The sequence below is a fragment of the Equus przewalskii genome, chromosome 28, assembly GCF_037783145.1.
Source record: "Equus przewalskii isolate Varuska chromosome 28, EquPr2, whole genome shotgun sequence".
NCBI classification, from domain to species: domain Eukaryota; kingdom Metazoa; phylum Chordata; class Mammalia; order Perissodactyla; family Equidae; genus Equus; species Equus przewalskii.
Window position 1 is genome coordinate 25,445,864 of NC_091858.1, and position 20,969 is coordinate 25,466,832.

Sequence of the window (20,969 nt, forward strand, 5' to 3'; positions counted from 1 at the left end):
GTATATACTTTCACTTCTTTTGTGTAAACACCTACAAGCGGGGCTGCTGAGTAACATTTTAGGTTTATGTTTAACCTTGTAAGAAATTGCTACACAGTCTTCCACAGTGGTTGTACTATTTTGCATTCCTGTAGTAATATATGAGAGTTCCATTTGCCAATGACCTCCATTTAAGCACTACTTTATTCCCATAAATTTTTAGAGTATATTTCCATTTTCATTTAGTTCAAAATATTTAAAAATGTTCCTTGTGTGCTTTCTTCTTTCATCAATAAGAAGTAAGCTAATAAAACCCAAGTATTTGGAAATCTTTCCAGATATGTACCGTTTTGACGTCTTGTGTAATCTCACTGTAGTCAGTTTGGTCTCAGTCCCCTTGAATACTGAGAATTCTTCTCACAGCCTAGTGTAAGGTCTCCTTTGTGAACGCTCCACGCACACTTGAAAACAGTATGTGTTTTGCTGTTTTCAGAGGGCGTGCTCTACAAATGTTCATTAGATCAGGTTGGTTGACAGTACTGTTCACATTGCCAACGACGATGCTGATTTTTTGTCAACATATTCCGTCAATTACTAAAAGAGGAGCAGTGATATATCAACTATTATTGTGAATCTGTCTTTCTCCTTTCAGTTCTATTGGTCTCTACTTCAGATATTTGAAGCTCTGTTATTATGTGCACACATCTTTAGGATTTTTATGTCCTTTGATGAACTGACTCATTTATTAGTATAAAATCTCTAGTTAATAATATCCTTGTTCTAAAGTTTACTTTGATCTAAATACAGCAACTGCAACTTTCTTTGCATTTGTGTTATCACATTATATATTTTTCATTAATTTTCAACCGACCTGGATTTTTACACTTAAAATAGGTCTGCTGTAGTCATCATAGAGTTGGGTCTTATTTTAACCATTCTGATAATCTCTGCCCTTTAATTGGAACATTTAGAACATTTACATTTAGTGTAATCATTGATATATTGACAGAGTTGGGTTTAAATCTATCTTTATATTTGTTTTCTAAATTGTCACATATGTTCTTTTATCCTTTCTACCTCTATTCCTGCCTCCTTTTAGATTAACTAAATTTTTTTATGATTCCATTTTATCTCCACTATTGGTAAGACCTCTATATTTTCCTAGTGGTTATTTTAGGGCAGGGATCAGCAAATGACAGCTTGTGGGGCAAACCCACCCTGTAGACTAATTATTTGATGTCTCATGAGTTAAGAATGGTTTTCACGTTTTTTATTATTTTCCCAGAAACAGTGAGGAAAAAGAAAAATCTACGACAGAGTCTGTACATGGCCTGCTATATCAAGTTTTCTGTTGCTGCAAATTACCACAAAATTAGTAGCTTAAAATTAGACTTATTTAATAGCTCACAAGGTCTGGCTGGGTTCTCTGTTCAAGTTTACAAAACTGAAACTGAGGTGTAAGCCAGGCTGAGTTGTCATGTGGAGGCTCCAGGGGAGAGTCCACTCTCAACCACACTCTTGCTGTTGGCAGAATTTAGCTCCCACAGCTCCAGGACTGAGGTTCAGATTCCTCAGTGGCTACAGCAGACATCACTCTTAGTTCCTTTCTATGAGTCCCTTCCTCTTTAATACAGAAATGGTGCTCTGAATGTCCCCTGTGCTTTGAACATCTGACTTCTCCTCTACCACCAGCCAGAGAAAAGGCTCAGTGACTACCTCCAGCCCGCCAGGTTGATCTCCTTATGTTAAAGTCAGCTGTGTCCTATAAAACAACCCAATCACAAGAGTGAAGTTCATGACAGACAGCCTAGAGACTGTGTAGGGTGTGTACAACACGGAAGGTCGGGGAGTGGGGACTCTTGGAGGATATCTTGCAATTCTGATTACCATATCTGCAAAACTGAAAGTATTTACTATTTGGCCCTTTATAGGAAAAGTTGGGCCACTCCTGCCCTAGTATATAAAATATACAGTCTATCTGAAAATGATATTATATTCCTTTATGTATACTCTAAGAGCCTTATGATTGGATCTTTCCATTTTCCCTTGTCCTTTGTGATATACTATATTTTGCTCCTTAATATTTTATAAGCCCCATAACATATTTATTATGTTTACATAAGCAATTATATTTAAAGAAACTTTAAATCATTAAAAAGTCTTCTATTCACATTCTTATTTACTATAGCCTACATTTTTCGTTATTTTATGTAGATTCAAATTTCCATGTAGTATCATTTTCCCTCTGCCTAAAGAATTCCCTTTAACATTAATATATTACAGTTCTGCAAGCAATCAATTCTCACAGCATTTGTCTGCCTGGAAAAATTATTTTGCCTTCACTTAAAAATTTTTGTGGTAAAAAATACATATAATAAAATTTACCATTTAACTATTTTTAAACGTACAATTTAGTGGCATTAAGTGCAACCATCATCACTAGGCATCTTCAGATCTATTTCACCACCCAAAACTGAAACTCTGTACTCAGTGAACAAAATTCCCCATTCTCCTCTCCCCCAACCCCAGTAACAACTATTCAACTTTCCGTCTCTATGAATTTACCTCATCTAGCACCTCACATAAGTGGAATCATACAATATTTGTCCTTTTGAGTTTGGCTTATTTCATTTAGCATAAAGTTTTCAAAATTTATCCATGTTGTAACATGTATCAGAATTTCACTCCTTTTTAAGGCTGAATAATATTCCATTGTATGTATAGACCATATTTTATCCATTCATCTGTTGATGGACATATAGATTGTATAATAACCAATTTTATGTGTCAACTTGGAGGGTGTTTTTGGATGAGATTAACATTTAAATCCGTGAACTCTAAGTATGTAGCCTTACCTCCATAAGGTGGGTGGGCCTCATTAAATAAGCTGAAGGTCTGATTAGAACAAAAAGACCAGCCTCCCCAAGTAAGAGGGAATTCTCTAGGAGATTGCCCTCAGCTTTCATATGCACCATTGCTCTCCTGGGTCTCTGCCTGCCAGCCTTTGCTCAGGAACTGCACCATCAGCCAGCTCACACTGCAGATTTGGACTTCCCAGTCTCCATAATCGTGTGAGTCAACTGTTATAATAAATCTCTTTCTATATATATACACATCCTATTGTTTTTGTTTCCTAAGAGAACCCTGTCTAATACAGGTTGTTTCCACCTTTTGGCTATTGCAAATAATGCTGCTATGGACATTGGTGTACAAGAATCTGTTTGAGTCCCTGCTTTCAATTCTTTTGGGTATACCTAGAGCAGAATTGCTACATCATGGTAATTCTATGTTTAACTTTCTGAGCAACTGCCATACGGTTTTCCACAACGGTTGTACTATTTTACATTCCTACCAGTATTGCACAGGGGTTCCAATTTCTCCACATCCTCACCAACACTTGTCATTTTCCACTTTTTTTTATAACAGCCTTCCTAATGAGTGTAATGGGTGTCTCGCTGTGGTTTTGATTTGCATTTTCCTAATGACTAATGATGTTTACCATCTTTTCATATGCTTATTGGTCACTTGCATATCTTCTTGGAGAAATGTCTATTGCCCATTTTTGAGCTGGTTGTTTATTTTTGCCTTCAATTTTGAAAGATATTTTCACCAGGTATAGAAATCTAGGTTGACATTTTTTTTCTTTTAGTACTCTGAAGATTTCACTCCATTGTCTAGCAGCTTGCATAGTTTCTGATGAGAAGTCTGTTGCAATTACCATCTTTGTTCCACTGTATGTAATGTGTCTAATTTCTATGGCTGCTTTTAAGATTTCCTCTGTATCACTTATTTTCAGTAATTTACTTACGATGTACTTTGATATGATCTTCTTTGTTTTTACTCCCCTTTGGAATACCTTCATCTATGAATTTAAAGTTTTAATTTCTTCAAATGTTCTTTGTGATTTTCTCCTCTTTGTTCTTTTTTTTTGAGGATTCTAATTACAAATACATTAGACCATTCAATATTGTACCACAGGACACTGATGTGCTGTGACATTTTTCTCAGGCTCTTTTTCCTCTACGTAATTCATCTTGGATAGTTTCTATTCCTATGTCTTCAAATTCACTCATCTTTTATTTGGCATCCACGTTATTCTCATATGGTGTATTTTTCATTTCTGACATTGTATTTTTAAATAGTACAAGCTCCATTTTGATCCTTTTTATATCTTTATTTTCTCTCCTCATCAGGTTTTCCTCTACATTCTTGAGCATATGTATGATATGCTTTAACATGTTGGTCTGCTAATTAAATCGTATCTTTATTTCTTCCTTTTGTTGCAGGTCATATTTTCTTGCTTCCTTAAATGCCTGGTAATTTTTAACAGCTTTATTGATGTATAAATGGCATACAATAAAGTGACTATGTTTAAGCCTTATACTTTAATAAATGTTGACATATGTATATACCCATGAAACCACCAACACAATCAAGATAAGGAATATATCTATCATTCCCCTAAAAGCTTCCTTATGCCCCTGGGTAATTCCTTCCTTCCGCCCCTCCCCACTATGCTCATTCCCAACATGCACGGAAGTTTTTGACTAGACGTTGGCCATTGTGAATTTTACATTATTGGTGCTAGATTTCAGTTGTATCCTCTTAAAGAATGGTGGACTTTCTTCTAGCACACAGTTAAATTATTTTAAATTAATTTGTTCCATTCAAGGTTTGCTTTTAATTTTTGTTAGGGTAGGCCCAAAGCAGCCTTTAGTCTTAGACTAATTTGGTCCCACTACTGAGGTTTCTATCTAACGCCCCATGTCTTAAGGTCTCTCCATTCCGGCTGGTGGAAACACAAACCATTCCCAGCCCCATGTGAGCTCCAACAATGGTCCGTCCTACTGCTTTCTTTCCTCAGCCTAGTCCTATCTCATACCATGTTTACTTAGCTGATATTCAAAATTTGAGGAGATCCCATTAGAAATCTCCAGAGCTGGCTCTTGTTCTCTTTCTCTCTCTAGCTCCCTCCTCTCCAGTACTCCCCACAAATTCGAGACACTTCCACTTCACTGAACTTTGTTCTTTAGTCTCTTCAACTCAGGCCTACCACTAGAATATGTGTGAGTCCTTCCCCACACTGCAGACAGGACGATCTCGGGGCTCGCCTCCTCTGCCTCCCCTCATTAGGGAGCACAGTCCTCTAGTGCCTGTTACCCAAAGTCTGAAAACAGCTGTCTTACAGAGTCTGTCCAGTTCTCTAATTGTCTGTTGTTAGAGGGCAATTCCTATAGCAGTTATTCCTCCCCGGGCAAAAACAGAAGTCAACTGGATCTTTTAAAAGATATTCATGTGATTCCAACAGACCGAATTTTAGGCAGAATATCTCCCTGTTGGACCTGTTTCATCAATCTCTCTCTCTCTCTCTCTCTCTCTCTCTCTCAACGCACAAAATCTAAATCTTGGATCCAATTGGCTAATCTCATACAAATCTATTCCACTCTATTTTGAAGGAACTCTGTCAGATTCTGGTTCTTTGATTAAACAGAAGCTGAGAGTACTATGTCTACCACCCTCAACTCTAGATATAAATATGCACATGAAAGTGTTGAAGATCTCAAAATGTATGCAGTATAATAGCTATTTTTTCTCTCACTACTTCATTGTCATGGCCTCAGGAGAGTGATTCTCTCAAAATTTAAGTGAACACATCAGGTCGATGTATTTATCATGCATATGCCAAGGAAAAGTGTCAAAATCTAGGGAAGTGTTGGTTTGAATGTATTCAGTATAATATCTTTATCTCACACAGCTCCACAAAGCTTAAGTCCCATAGCCCTTCAAAAAATGAGAATGAGCTTTATAGAATTTATAATATACGCATATATATGTATAGAACAAATGCAGGATTTATAGAATCATTTAAAAATCATCATTTATGAGTCATTATTTTCCTGTTCCTATCTGCTTAGATTGTTTATTCTCTCATAGGAAATGTTAACTGCATTTAATTTTGCAAAATGCCATGAGCATCATGGATATAAGGGAGTTTATGAATTAAAATGGACAAGTCTGGAAGTCATGGCCAAAGAGATTGATATGGTAGTTTATCCAGGTGAGAAAAAAGTAAATATCTCCTCCCCCACAACAGAGAATCAAGGAAGGACTTCTTTTGAAGTATATATTATTTAGCTGCAGTATGGTACCATTCAAAGCTAGAAAAGAAGACCAAAATCACCAGAGAGGAACAAAACATTATGAAATCAATAAATGTGATTAAGTCCTACAATTTCACTCTACTCAAGGGCTGAGTATGCCTTTTGAAAAAAGCACTACTTTGCTATGAATTTTAATTACTTTAAGTTACTAGCAAGTCATAATAGAGACAACACCAGTTCTTGCATTAAAAAGATTATCTCTCTTATTTTCTCTTTCAATCTTGCTCTCTTTTTCTTTAGTGAATGTGAATCAAATTGTATCATTTTTCATTTCATTCAAAATTCACAAAGACTGTTCTACTATTTTCTAACCCAACACCAACTACAACACAAATTCCTCCCCGAACATCCTAAAAGAATAACCATATCTAACGCACAGCATGGTGTTGCAAATTTGTATCATTCCATCTCCTTCAATATCCTGAAAGTGGCCAAGTCACAGCTGAAAGAAGTAATGAAAGGGATGTAAGCTAAGTTTTAAATGTAGTACAAGAATAAAGACATCTCTCATGTCTAGTCAAGAGATAATCCTTATTTGTAGCAATATACATTCTCAGAAGGCATATTTCTTTCCATCTGAAGCACAATGCTATGATTTTTGGAGATTAGTTAGATCACTGGTTAACGTGGCATAAATTGATGAGCACATTAGTTAACTCTACTCATAATTACAAACAAATCTTAAATTCAACTGCTATCCTTTTAAATCTATGCCCAAGATTACATATACATGAGATTGTAGACGAGTTTTCTAAGTCCATCACCATTCCCCAAAACAATTCAAGGTGAACTTATATTAACAACGTGTGAGTAAATACTTTTGAGAGCAAAAGATAGTACATAGTTATAAACAGCAGTGTCCAGTAACCAGCCATGTGTTTGGAGTGGAATATAAATAATTTAACCAAAGGGGCCTTTGTATTCTTTTTTTACAAAATTAAAAGTTGTTTCAGAGCATATGCTTTGGTGCTCAATAAATTTCTCAAATGCATTTACACCTCCAATGTTTTATTTCAGTTTAATAAACAACAGTAAAAATTTAATCAAAATTCACCAAAAGTTTTCTCCACCAAATTTTCACCAAATCTCACCTATCTGTAATTTGAGGTATAAATTTTTTAAAATATCAGATGAATTTAAGGTTTTGTTTGTATGAGATATTCCATTTTCTACCCCAAGAAGGCTATGGTCTAAGTATCCATTGTGAATAAATGAAGTAATAAATTTTGCAATAAAAATTTTTACGTTCCTCTTCCTAAAAAATAGATTTTCTTAAGCAATTAAACATCATCTTTAAAAGTTATCAGAGTATATTACTAAAAGAGCACTAATTTATTCATTTCACTATTTCAACAACTAGAAATAAGATGCCAAGAAGTACTATTATCCCATTCGACCAAAGAGGAAACTGAAGCGCAATGATCACCAATACCCATGACCATAATACAAAATAATACAAAACACATGTTTTAGACAGATATCCCTAAATGCCTCCTTCCCAAATACTTGACTCACTCGCTCTAATTCAGTAAAACAGAGGGAGCACCCTGCCAATATTGCTGCATCAAAAGAATGAAGCATGAAACCACTGTTTGGCTATACCTGAAAAATTGTCACTGTGACCAAAAACACAGGCAGGTCTTCCGAGACACCAAAGCAACAAAGAGCTAGTTGATTCACGAGTTACTATTTCTGTGGCACTCACCTGTGAAAGGGACTAGTCTACACTAGAATTTCTACAGGGTAGGCAAGCCAGGAAAAGCCAGGTTATCAAAAGCCGTCAGACTCTGCCAAGTTACACACCCCGTCTGAACGGCTGGGGCATCTCAAAGGGTACCCCGCCAAAAAGTGCAAACAGCAGACAGACCGCACCGGCTGCTCCACAGTGTTCAACCACGACACAGCTCAAAACATCCCAACAGCAGCACAGACCACAAGGGCCAATTTGCTAAGGGAATGTTTCTATAAAAAGGCATTTACACCGATAGGAAGTGTCAAACAGGCACCTATTCACTAATGAAAGAGAAGAAGAGAGTGTCCCTTCTGATCTTTCATTACAGTTACGTATGAATGGCTTAAATCCTCTTCTTGAGGGAAGCTCCCTGAGGAGGGCTCCTGTCTGACTCATCTTTGTGGTCTCACAGTGATGAAACATATATATGAAATACAGGGTTCTGATACGAAGGGCACATTAAGGCTGGCATAAAATAAGCTTTATCTAAGGGATTCTGCTGCATTAGGAGACAGGTCTAGGAAATGTGACCACTTGGGATTTCCCTGATTGAGATGGGGCTGCATTTCCTTCTAAACGGTTGCTTGTATGAGATATCCTATAAGTTTTTGTTTTTAAATCCCTTAGTTTGCATCTTTCCTAAAAGGGGATTTAAATGGACAGACTCTAATAGCCTGTTGTGGTTATCCTATTCAGGTGTCTTACAAAGATAAGAACTGTGAAAAATGGTTAAAATCTCAAAGAGCAGTAATAATAAGTGATAACTTCCTCAGAGGCACACAGCACAAGTGAGAGTTGAAGTTTATACCTTAATTTCCCTCTTTTAGATAAGATATCTAGTCTAGTAGGTCACAGAGATGTATAGACACAGTACAGGGTTACAGCAACACGGCGTTTGGCAAACCATCGCATGATATTCTTGAGATATGTAGAGAGAAATATGGACAGGTTGACAGAGTAAAGGGTCTATGATACATCGGAGGGATGTTTATGGCAGAATGACACAGAACACTTCTAGCAAAGACTTCATCAATTAAACTCAGAAATCCAAACTGAAGAGAGGTTTGGCTTTCAGAAAGTGTAGACAATTTTTTTTCATACTCTTCTTCTGAGAACAAATAGAAAAGTTGTGAGGAAAAACCAAACCAAACCAAACACCTAGTTGAAGACTCTGGAGAATTACCAAGGCAGCAAGCACTGGCGTTAAAGATCCAAAAGATAGGGGAAGCCCATAATCTGGATCCAAACTTGGCACTGTTTTCCTTTTGAGACATTTGTATGCTCAATAGAGAAACTGAAAAGTCGGAAGAGCGCAGAGACTGTGAGCCTGGGCTACAGAGCGCTCCTGGCAGCCCCACGGAGCTGAGGGGCTCGGGGAGAGGGCGGGAGCTCGCCCCAATCAAGCAGAGGGCTCCTGGCAGCCCCACGGAGCTGAGGGGCTCGGGGAGAGGGCGGGAGCTCGCCCCAATCAAGCAGAGGCAGCCCTCACAAACATCCCAGGAGTTCAACCGGGATTCTGAAGAGCTTTGCCCCAAGAGAAAGGGTAAACTGGAAATAAAGACAGGATCACCTAAAACCTCAAATTATCTTTAGAATATTTCATACACAACATATGGCTCTTAATAAAAAGTAAGCAGCTGTAAGAAGTCAAATATTGACCAAAAATCAAGAGAACAGACCAGACCAGAGAATCTAACATTTAGAAATTTTAGATATTGTGTTAATCAAGACATGGAATTTAAAAATAACTGTGATTACTTTGTTCAACAAATTATACATCAATGTGCAGAATTTGGGCAAGCAACTAGAAACAATAAATAATAATCAAATAGAAACTTTAGAACTGAAAAACAAACAATGGACTTAAAGTGAAATCAATAGTAAAAGAAAATCCCCAACTGTTTAAAAATTAAGCAATACACTCATACGAAAAATCATAAAGAAGTTAAAAATATTTTGAACTGATTAATAATAAAAATACAAAATTTAAAACCTGTGGGATATAGGCAAAGCCATGTGCAGAACGTAATTTCGAGCTTTAAGGGCAGATATTAGAACGGAAGAAGGCCTGAAACTGCCTGTCGGTGTCTGCTGAAGCTGAGGGTGTGTGTATTTTTTGACACAGCGATTCCTCTTCTAGTTGTACAACCAACAAAAATGTGTACATATATGCACTAAAAGACATGTACAATAGACACGGACATTAAGGCATAATTTCTAATTCTCAGAAATTGGAATAAACTCTAATGTACATCAATAGTAGAAGAGATGAAGAATTTATAGCATGCATAGAAAAGGGGAATGCTTTAGAGTAATAAAAGCAAATGTGGATATATCATGAACGGTTGTCGAACAAAAGAAGCCATCAAATAATACACATGGTAACATTTCAGTTTTCAAAGTTCAAGGCAGGCAAAAAATTAACCTACAGTGCTGATGAGGCAAGTGTTACCGTGAGGGAGAAGGATAATGATGACGAGGGGATGTAATGAGGAGGCTTCTGGGACCAGGGTATAATCTCTTGCATGACCTAGATATGGGTGTATGACTTTGTTTACCTGCTTAGCAGTCTGTAAGATTCCAAAAATCAAGGATAAAAAAGCTCTGACCTTAACAGCAGTTTGGTCAAAAAGATTTAGGGTAAAGATCAGGAAACAACCCATGAGGAAGTGTGAGAACTAGCAAAGCTGGACCTACGAAAGGGATGACTTGGTGACGTGAACTGTGGGCATCTCTAAATATTGGGTTGTCTGGTGAAAGACCAGGTGGCCTCAACTCTGGTAGACGTACTTCAGCATCATAAGGGAAAGGAAGTTATCGAAACTCAAATTTTGATTCAATATACTAACCACAAATAACAAAAGTGCCCGGTAATGGAACATACTCTGTTTTAATCTCAATCATTGAACATGTTCTAACACAAGTAGAGAGACCACCCATCAGGGTAAGCAGAGCAGGTTCCTCCCTGGAATGGAGACGGCCACGAAAGTCCCTCCCACCACCTTCCTACTCTGTGCACATGTTCAACACAGAACCACAAGAAGAAAATCTTACCCTTAATCGTGTGGTGGAGATCTCAGCTTTTAAAATATCGGGATCATATTTAGTACTGGATGAAGATCCTGAGAATACTTTTCAGAGAGAAAAAAGGAAAAAAAGAGTAACTTCTACTAGTTCTCAGCTTAGAATTTACAAACTCTAAAAACAACAAGATTTACACAATTCTGTGGCTAACTACTTTATAATTCCTTTATTTCATTCATCAGACACCTAAACATAAGAAGTTGTCTTCAAACCTTTTTAGTTTTTTAATAACTAAAGAAACAGGAATGTCCTAAAGACCCTGGTGCTTAATTTTCTCCTGGATTTTACACCTATAGAGGACCTCACTGCAGACAGTTTATCAGAGCTTTGCAGTATCCAGAAACTTATAATTTAACTTCTGAGCCCATCATAGCTGCTTCTTTAATCACGGCCAGCTCCAGATTACAAATTTTTGAGATGAGAGAGAGGTAGGTGGCCAACAGAAACTTCATTCTAGCTAATAGTTCCAGTTCCTCTGAGCTAAAAATATTGTACAAGAACAGCAAAAAGGGCCAAAGTATTTGCCTTGATCTGAAAAGGTAAAAATTAACTCATAAATAAATAAAAGGCAATCAGACAGAGGGAGGAGCCAAAACAGAAGGGATACATAGTCCCCAAATGAGGAGACTTCTATCTGGAACGGGGTGGAAGGGTTTTACTGAGAAATCTGCGGTGTGTCCTCACCCTCTCTCAGGGCTCTGAAGGACTCTTTCTCGCCTGGGAAGGAACAGGACTCAAAAGGAAACTCCACAGAAACCCAAGTGGTCTTTTGTTATCTACAATTTGTGCCCCCTTTCTAAAGTCTGAGCAGACACAGGTACTCACAGCTTGTGCGAGAACTTGACTTCTCCTTATAGGCATCATTTAACCGTACATATTCATCTAGGGCCAAAGCCAGCCTCTGCTCCTTCACGTGGTACAGCTCCTTCTGTGTCCTGAGGGCATCCTGGGCCACGGAGAGATAGTCCTTGAGCATTTTCTCCTGTTCCCCCCTCCATTGTTTTCTTGGATCTTCAATCTGTGTGGTTTCTGAAAGTACATTAAGTGGGTTATTTTTTAGAATTTAATTACTTTTTTTGGACTATTTAAGCTTTAAAAAAAGTAGCTAGCATTAATTCTTAGACAGTTTATTAGTATTTGTGAAGTGGCTTCTCCAGAAAGTTGATACAGTTTTGTTTTATTTTACCCTGTTCCTCCTCACCCCCACTCCCTTTCAGGTCCTTGTCAACAATTTATTCTCGCTGTGAATCCATCATACACAATGCTGCCAAAGTGAGCTTCCATGGCTGTGATCAGGGCATTCCTTTCAGGAATTCTTTGGTTCTGTAACACTTCAGAATAAAAGCCAAGCAATTTATGGCAGCACTTAAGGCCCTTACGACGGGAACCTGATCTACTTCGCATGGCACACGCTTCCGTTCACTTACTCCAGGATTCTTGCCGTGCTGCCCTCTAAACCAGCGCTACTCAAAGTCCGGGGCGCAGACCAGCACTGTCCATGAACTCAGTTACATGTCCACACAACAAGTACAGAATCAAGAGTAAACATTCTGAAAGGTTTATAGCAATGTTATACAATTGTTGGACATCTGTTGACTCTAACAATATTGGGACTTGCATTTTATATTTTTTTCCTCATTTTTCCAATAATTCATTTTTATTGTATTTTACAACACTCAGTCAGTCCACAGTGGGTTAGAAATTTAAAAACAGACAAACCCTGGTCCTGGTTTGAGGAGAATATTCTAAGGCCTGGCTCTCGGTTCTGTGCTTCTGCACCCCAGAATCACCTAGAAAGCTCTAAAAACACTCCCAGACCAGTGAGTCTCTGCGCGTGGAAGCCAGGCAGCGGCGAGCCCGAAAGCTCCTCGTGTGGTTCCAGTGAGCAGCGAGACCGAGAACAAGCTCCGCAAACGCTCACTCGCTGCCTTCTCCCTGAAACCACCGAAACCGGCCAATCCCACACTTGCTCACCTTGCCTACCACGCCGTGCACATCCCTCCCCAGGAAACCACAACAAAGTCTCCGGCCCAAGCCTTCTCCTCCCTCCTTCTGCCTCCTGGCTGACCCAGGTGCTTCCCACGTGGCCCTGCGTGGGGTGGCGCTCCCCGTTCTCTTGGGAACTGAGAGTAATGCAACTTCTGACAATGGCACTGACTTCTCTGTGCCGTCACTCAGTCACCTCTATAAACTAAATCCCAGGTACAATCAAAACAGATGGGTCATATGGGCTCCCGCTGTTCCTGACAAATCAGGATAGGAAAATTAATTTATCAGTTTGCTGGAATGTCCAGTGGCATGTACTGTCTTCAAAATGCGTGGCATGTGCAGCTCAATCTTAACGTACCCCAACTCAGTATTTCTGGTTGGCCCCAAGGGCTGCAGTAAGTCAAAACCCAGAGAATGATATGAAGTGATCCGACGTGGACCAAAGTGGCTCTAGAGGCCAGGCTGGTTCTGGAAATGTTTAACCTGGTCTCTGGGGATAATGGAAAACACTAAACTAAAGTGGTTCAGGTTGTGAAGGCTGGGTCCCCTTAGGGCCTAGAGATGCCCTGGGTGATTAACAAAATGGCCTGGGTCAGCCGGACTCACTGCAACCACTGCCTCAGACCCAGAGGCCTCGCGCCACAGTCACTGGTTAATAAAGTTGAGCTTTCTCTAAAGTAGTAAGTATTCTGAACACCAATTTTTAAAGATGTAAATATTTCAATATGCAAAAGAGGCATATCTCATGTAATTGTGGGGAAAGTATTTCGAATACCAATTTTTAAAGATGTAAGTATTTCAATATGCAAAAGAGGCATATCTCACATAACTGTGGGAGAATATACGCTAGAGTCAATGTCTAAAGAAGAGATGTTTAGGGGAACAGTCCTACATGGACAGCCCCTCCAGCCAAGAATCTTCAAGGACGTCATCACCAGAGGGCAGCCGGGCCATCTGGAGAACATGGAGAACGGGCAGAAGTCAGTCAATAAGAGCCTAAATTTCTCAATTTTAAATATTCAGTCTAACTCAGGTCTCTGGTTATCCAAACTCATAATATTTATATTCATTTCCAATATTTACAGATATGAATGCAACCTGACCCAAAGTACAGAAATCATCCTGTAACAAATAGAAATTTATAGTCTTAAAGTTTTCATAACTGTGGATGACCTGCATCAGTCCTCAGCTCCGAGGGTCCAGGCCCCTTGAATATGGACTAGACCTAGTGACTCGCTTCTCGTGAAACCACACAGACTAACCGATGTGATCTCACTTGAAACTAGGTAAAAGGCTGTGAACACCATCTTGCTCTCTCTTTCTCTCTCTCCCTGGCTCTTCTTGGCTTTTTTGCTCTAATGAAGCCAACTGCCATGTTGTAAGCCATCCTATGGAGAGCCCATGAGGCAAGGAATGAGGGGGCCGCTGGCCAGCAGCCAACAAGGAACAGAATCCTGCCAACAACCACATGAGTGAGCTTGGAAGCAGATCCTTCTCCAGTCATGCCTGGAGATGACGCAGCCTGGCTAACATCTTGAGGACAGCCTGTGAGACCCTGAGCCAGAGGATCCAGCTAAGCCTGGCCTGGATTCATGACCCACAGAAACCAGGAGATAATAAACGTATTTTAAGCCACTAAGTTTTGGGGTAATTTGTTATAGTGAGATATATAACTAATAAACTAAGCAAATACAGAGATAATATAAATTGAAAATGCATATGGAAAACTTGAAATGTTGATAAGTTATAATAGTTATAGCAAGATACGTATTCCCAGTTCTCTCTCAATATCTTTGGAGGTTTTATCTACTCATATTTCCCTACGTACTGGGGAACTGGCACTTTCATAAAATACCTGTCAACAGTTAAATCGCCACAAAACACTGAAAATAACACTGACTGACACTTCAATGAATAAAGTACAATAATAATAATATTAATAAAGTGTCAGCATCTGCTTTGGACAGATCAGCAGAAGCACTCCAACAGACCGGTTTAAATACTGTTCGCTACAAGAGCTTGCACAGGAAACATTTACATTTCTGAAATACTGCACAATTCAAATATAAACTACAAAAAGGGGTTCCCAAAGGCCCCTCAGAAGAAGCCTTCATAAAGTAGGATTGTGCTTCATCTCCATCAGTTATATTTGCTGAATAGATTTGTGAAGAATATTTATTAAATGTAAATACTCACAAAAAGTACATTACACAAATGTGATATTTTTTTATTAAGACCTGGTAACCTTGGGAGATCGCAGTATTATAATGCAATATAATTTGCATGTCGTCTACTATATGAAAGAAGTGATACATTACATACTGTTAAAACATCACATACCTCAAGGGAATTCACATTCCATCAGTTTGATAGAGGTGGAACTTTACAGATACAGAACACATTGTAACTTCTAAGAGTTTATCGTGGAAGATAACAGACTCTTCAAAGGAACATTATTTCTGTCTATCATGCATAGTTTTATGCTTTCTGCTGTGCTCAGGAAAAATGGATGAAATGAATATGAGTAACTTTGCTTAGCCTCCTTTTTAGAAACTATCTGCTACGTTTATTTATTATCTGTTTGTTACTTTACAGACAACTATTGACCATCTAATACATGCAATAGGGAAACAAGATGTTCAGGCACCATCCCTCCTTCCACGGAACTTACAGAACAGAGAAGAAACTATGACACACGAATTTTAAACAACAACAACTATTTACAAAGTAGAAAGTGACAGAAGCCTTGAGAGGAGAATGGTCAAGTGCCGTGGCAGTTGAGAGACAGAGGGGTTTCCTCCGGCTGAAAAAGTAAGGTCCCATGGAACACACAGTGATCAAATGGGGCTCTGGAAGTTTCCAGACAAGAGGCCCTTCGGGACCCAGCCTCTGTTCACTTTCCAGCCATCTTCCCCCACCCCCACTCACGCCAGCCTTCACTGCATGAATTTCTTTCCTTCCTTTATGCTATCAGGCCCTGCTTTCTTTTCTGTGGACCCTCTCGACTTTTGGCTTTATTGTGGTCCTCCTTATTCCAGGAAGCTACTCCTTCTCCCAACCCCCTAACCCTACCCACTCCCCTTGTTCCCCAGGCCTGGTTAACTCAGTCATTCTTCAGGTATCAGCTTAAAGCATCTTCTCTAAGTAGCCACAGCTACACCCTTCAGAATGAACAGGGTGCTTCTCTGCGTTCTCCTGGTGTGATGGTGCGTCTTTCCACGTTCGATTATGCTTTCTCTTTTCTTCCCCAGTACTTGGCGAGGGACTAGCCTCTGCTTTCTTGAACATCAGATGAAGAAATATGAAACTCATTTTGTAAGCAATGGTGTGCCACAGAACGGTTCTAAGCAAGGGCAGGAAAGGACCTTAGCTATATTTGAGGAGGATCACCTGACAGAAATGTGAGGTTCTACTATCAAAAGAGTTGACATCATTGTGCAGAAATTTTCTTTGATGGAAGATTATACATTAAGTGAAAAAAGCAGTTTCTAAAACCATGTGTATGATATAATCCTACTTGAGGTATAAAATATATTGAAAACTGTGTGTGTCTATATTAATATGAAAAAGTCTGGAAGGACACACACTAAAAGGCTCAGAATACTTAGTTATCCCTGGGTTGTGTGAATACAGATAATCTTTTTCTTCCTTTTATTTACCTACATTTTCTACTTTTCTCCTATGCACGTCTATTATTTTTCTAAAATAAATTTTTTTTAAAAAAAGGGAAAGGAACAAAAGGCACAAGGTAATGAGGGTCTGAATTAGGAAAATGGCAGTGGAAAAGGGGCTAAAGGAGCAAATTTGAGATTACATTATAGAGAAAAAAATCAGCAAAAATTGACAAGATGATTCTGAGTTTTTCAATTTAGTAACCATGAGAACCTTAATGTTTTGAAAAATAATAAAGTCAAAGGGAAAACTGAAGAATCCCATTTTGTGCTTATTTGAAGTTTTGATGGCAAAAATAGGTAGCAGTGTCCTATAGCTGGAAATGTTTGACAAAATATTAGGACAATCAGAGTCAGAAACATAGACAGAAGAGTCATTCACATAGTAACAATAAAGGAAAATACCGTGGAGATAAAGGACAGCATGTGGGGTGAGGTCACATCTTTGGGGAATGACAAGCTATAGGGACTTGAGGAATGACTCAAATGAGGAGAGACAGAAGAACAGTCTAAAGAAAGGAAGATAACAGGGTCAAGAAGAAAGGCACAGTCATCTACACCAGCTCTACATCTAGGCGGAGGAAAAGGATACCACAATTGTTAGGCCCACTAACAATTAGCATCACTACCACCATCATATGTTTACTCGAATATTTTAAGTATTTTAAGATTTTTCTTTATGAAATATCTTAATAGATTAACCTCCTAGGAAAATATAAAGAATGAAATAAGACAGAAGTGAAACAGAAGGGTTCCAAAATTTACTTCCTTTGTTCTACAGGAAACAACTCCATATAAAATATCATATATACTTGAGGAATTTTCATCAAACCTGAACACACGTGTTGCTTCAAAGCTAATACAGAGGACCCGTTCACGGCAACGTGGAGTAAGCACACACCATCCAGTCTCTCCCACCAAGTGCAACTAAAAACCAAGGACGGCACACGTGAACAGTCAAAGGAAGGCTCTGACAAGTAAGCAGGAGCAAGGCGGACTGTGGAAGCAGTCAGAACTCACGGAACAACCACGGCGCTGAGTTCCACTGTTTCATCCCCCTCTATCTCCTGCATTTCCCACATCCTACGCAACTGCAAATGCGCGCAGACACGAAGGCTCCAAGACAAAACCTACTTTCCTGTTAGAGGACTGGCAGGGAGAGGGGGTGCCACCAGACTAAGCTCTTTGGAGTCTCCAGGGCCATCCCGGAACACCCCAGGGACAAACCTGCAGCCCCACGCAGGCAATGGTGGCCGCGGCCCCTCACAGGCTCACTTTCTGCAGACACACTCAGTCATGGGAAGCATCCAGTCATGAGGCGAGGCCTCAGCTGATTAGCCACAATACCAGAAAAAGAGGCTCCAGGGGAGCCAGAAAGTATGGGGAAAGATGAAGAGGCGGTTGAGGGAGTGCCTATTTTTAAATTGGTTTGTTTGTCTTTTTAACGTTGATTTTCAGGAGTTTTTTTATATGTTCTGGATATGGATTCTTTGTCAGATGTATGTACTATGAACACATCCATGATCTTGGATGTATCACTAGTATATTCCTTAAAACATGTTGAGTGAAAGATTCCATGCACAAAATCAAATACATCCCATTTATATAGAACAGGCAAAACTAAGTTGCGATGATGGAAATCAGAACAATTTGCAGCAGTGGGGAAGGGGTCCCCAGGAAGGAGCAGGAAAGAACTTACCGGAGGATGAGAATATTCTGTATCTTGATTGGAGTGGTAGTTACAAAGGATTACACATTTGTCAAAATTCACTGAAATATACACTTAAAATTGGCACATTTTCTTTCTTTCTTTTTCTTTTTTTGGGGTGAGGAAGATTGGCCCTGAGCCAACATCATTGCCAATCCTCCTCTTTTTGCTTGAGGAAGACTGTCCCTGAGCTAACATCTGTGACAGTCTTCCTCTATTTTGTATGTGGGATGCTGCCACAGCCTGGCTTGATGAGTGGTGTGTAGGTCTGTGCCCAGCATCCAAACCCATGAACCCCATGCCACTGAAGCGGAGCACGTGAACTTAACCATTATGCCACCAGGCTGCACCTGTGCATTCTTATATATAAATGAGACTTGTTACTAAAAGAAAGAAAAAAATTAAGGTATAACTCTGACCCTACTGCAAAGTGATTCACTTCTTGTTGTCGTGATAATACCAAAACTTTATCAACAGTACTTCATAACTAATTTCTAACTAGTTACAAACATCTCCCACCATGTGCACCTCAACTTCACACACACACCCACTAAAAGGAGAAGTTTAGTATAAAACACTTAAGGCCTAAAATAACTATCACTGTCAAGGTCAAATCTTTTACTTCTAGACATTTAATAGTGTTACAGAGAAATAGCATTAACACCAAACATTCTTTATTTCATTTTTTATTAAAATAAAGAGAAAATAATGCTGAAACTATACAATGTCAGGACACAACATACGCGTGGACCAGCTGTTATGAGAAGATAATGCCATTTGCTCCCTAAGCTACTTCACAGGAATGTCTTTAAGATTAATGAGATAATGGACCAGATCGTTCTTAGTGGGAAAACTACTGGCTGTGGGTAATTTGGGCACTTCAGGGCGCGGTAAATCCGTCGGGCCATGGGATCCACTACCGCACCAAAGCAAAACGGGAGGCTTACAAACGTGTATTCTGATAACCAAGTTTCAAATATTCACAAGGGTGCTTTCTGAAGCATAATTTATACTTGAAATGCACTTTAATTTCTTCAAAAACAAAACAAAGCTTTTAATCTGTGAGTTAAACAAAGGAGCTCTTCCTTCCTTCTAACATTTAAGAGTTTATCATTATACTAGGCACCCAAGGATCAAAAAATAAAGACACAGTCACTGTCCATTAGAAGCTCAGTCTAGTGAGGAAAATATCGGGCCCCAGAAGGATGTGGCCACTGGCCAAAAGGGAGGGCGTAGGGGCTAGGCAGAGTGCTGGGAGCTGGAACCAGCAAATGCAAAGAAAAGCAGAAAGCTGAGGAAGCACAGGGCACAGCTAGAGTCCTGCGGGGCCAGGAGAGAGCAGGAGATGAAAATGGAGGCAGACTGGAAGGAGCCTTACAGTAAGGAATCAAATACATGTATCTGGAACTGTGGACAAGACTTAGGAGACAAATTTGGCAGCCATCAGCTTCAAGAAAGCAACTGAAGTCATCACCCAAGGAGCTCTGCAGGGTGCAAACAGAAGACTGTTACAGAAATCCTGATACCAGGAACAGGGGAAGAAGGGACAGGGAAAAGAAAAGCAGGCAGGAGCAGCCAGGTACATAAAAACACTCCAACTGAGGGTGTCATGAAATGCAGAGCAGTAAAGAGCAAGCGGGAATAACCACGGTGAGAAGGGATGTGTGAGGTGAAGGAACAGAAGACTACGGTGTTGTTTGGATTTGCTCATTTGTGGGGTCTCAGGTGACCTCAGCAAGAGCAGTCTCTGTGAAACGACCGAGAACAGTGGAGGAAGTGAAGTTCATCCAGATTACGGATTTCAGTAAGTTTCGCAGTAACGGGAAAAAGAGAGGACCATAGCTAGGAAGGGATTTGGACTGAAAGACGGTTCTGAGTATGAGTGAAAGAGAGAGACTTTCTTTGGGTAGTTTTGGTTCGCTTTCATTTTGAGTTTCCAGTGTTTAAACACTAAAGACAAAAGAACCACTAGAAATAGAAACGGTGGGAGAAATTTTTAAAACTAGGAAATAACTTTTTAAGATACCAAACAGGAGCAAAGGATGGGATATACAAGTTATTTAAGAGGATGTCAGAGGTGGGGGGTCCCAGAATCCCTCCTCTGCTGAGATGGAGGAGGACGTCCTGACGGTGGGTTTGGAAACCTGCGAGTCCATGCAGCGGGTGAGGAGTTGAGGGGATTAATTTTCTCTCATTTTGGTGCCATGAGAGCTTATTTCTGTTGAACCATGATAGGCATGTTTGTTTCTGGTTCTCCAAATATTATTTAAGGAAAAAAAAGCTCAACTTCTACCCATATACAATAAGTATAAAAGTGAGATTTAAATCGTGATACATTTCAGATATTCCACTGAATTGTTTATTTACAATGACATAAGAATGAGTTATAGTTGTTTAACATAAACTTAATCTTACCAAAATTAGTCCCTTCCACCATAACAGTTAAGCATTTATCACTCACTGATAAGCAATAAAACCTAGTACAGTCATCTGCCACAAAATGACATTTCATCATCGACAGACCGCATATACGTTGGTGGTCCCAAGAGATTAGTACCATAGAGCCTAGGTGTGTGGTAGCTGTACCATCCAGGTTTGTGTAAGTACATTCTATGATGTTCGGACAATGACAAAAATCACTTAAC

At 39.3% G+C, this 20,969-nt stretch overlaps 1 protein-coding gene across 1 annotated transcript in view; it reads right to left on the reverse strand.

Moving 5' to 3' along the window:
• Positions 1-20,969, reverse strand: part of WWC2 (WW and C2 domain containing 2) — a 210,470-nt gene that overhangs the window by 85,489 nt on the left and 104,012 nt on the right. The window contains exons 3-4 of the mRNA XM_070598578.1: positions 11,782-11,985; positions 10,927-11,003 (exon numbers count right to left, since the gene is read on the reverse strand). Of these exons, the coding sequence (XP_070454679.1) occupies positions 10,927-11,003; positions 11,782-11,985 (281 nt within the window). The remainder of the gene's footprint in view (positions 1-10,926; positions 11,004-11,781; positions 11,986-20,969) is intronic.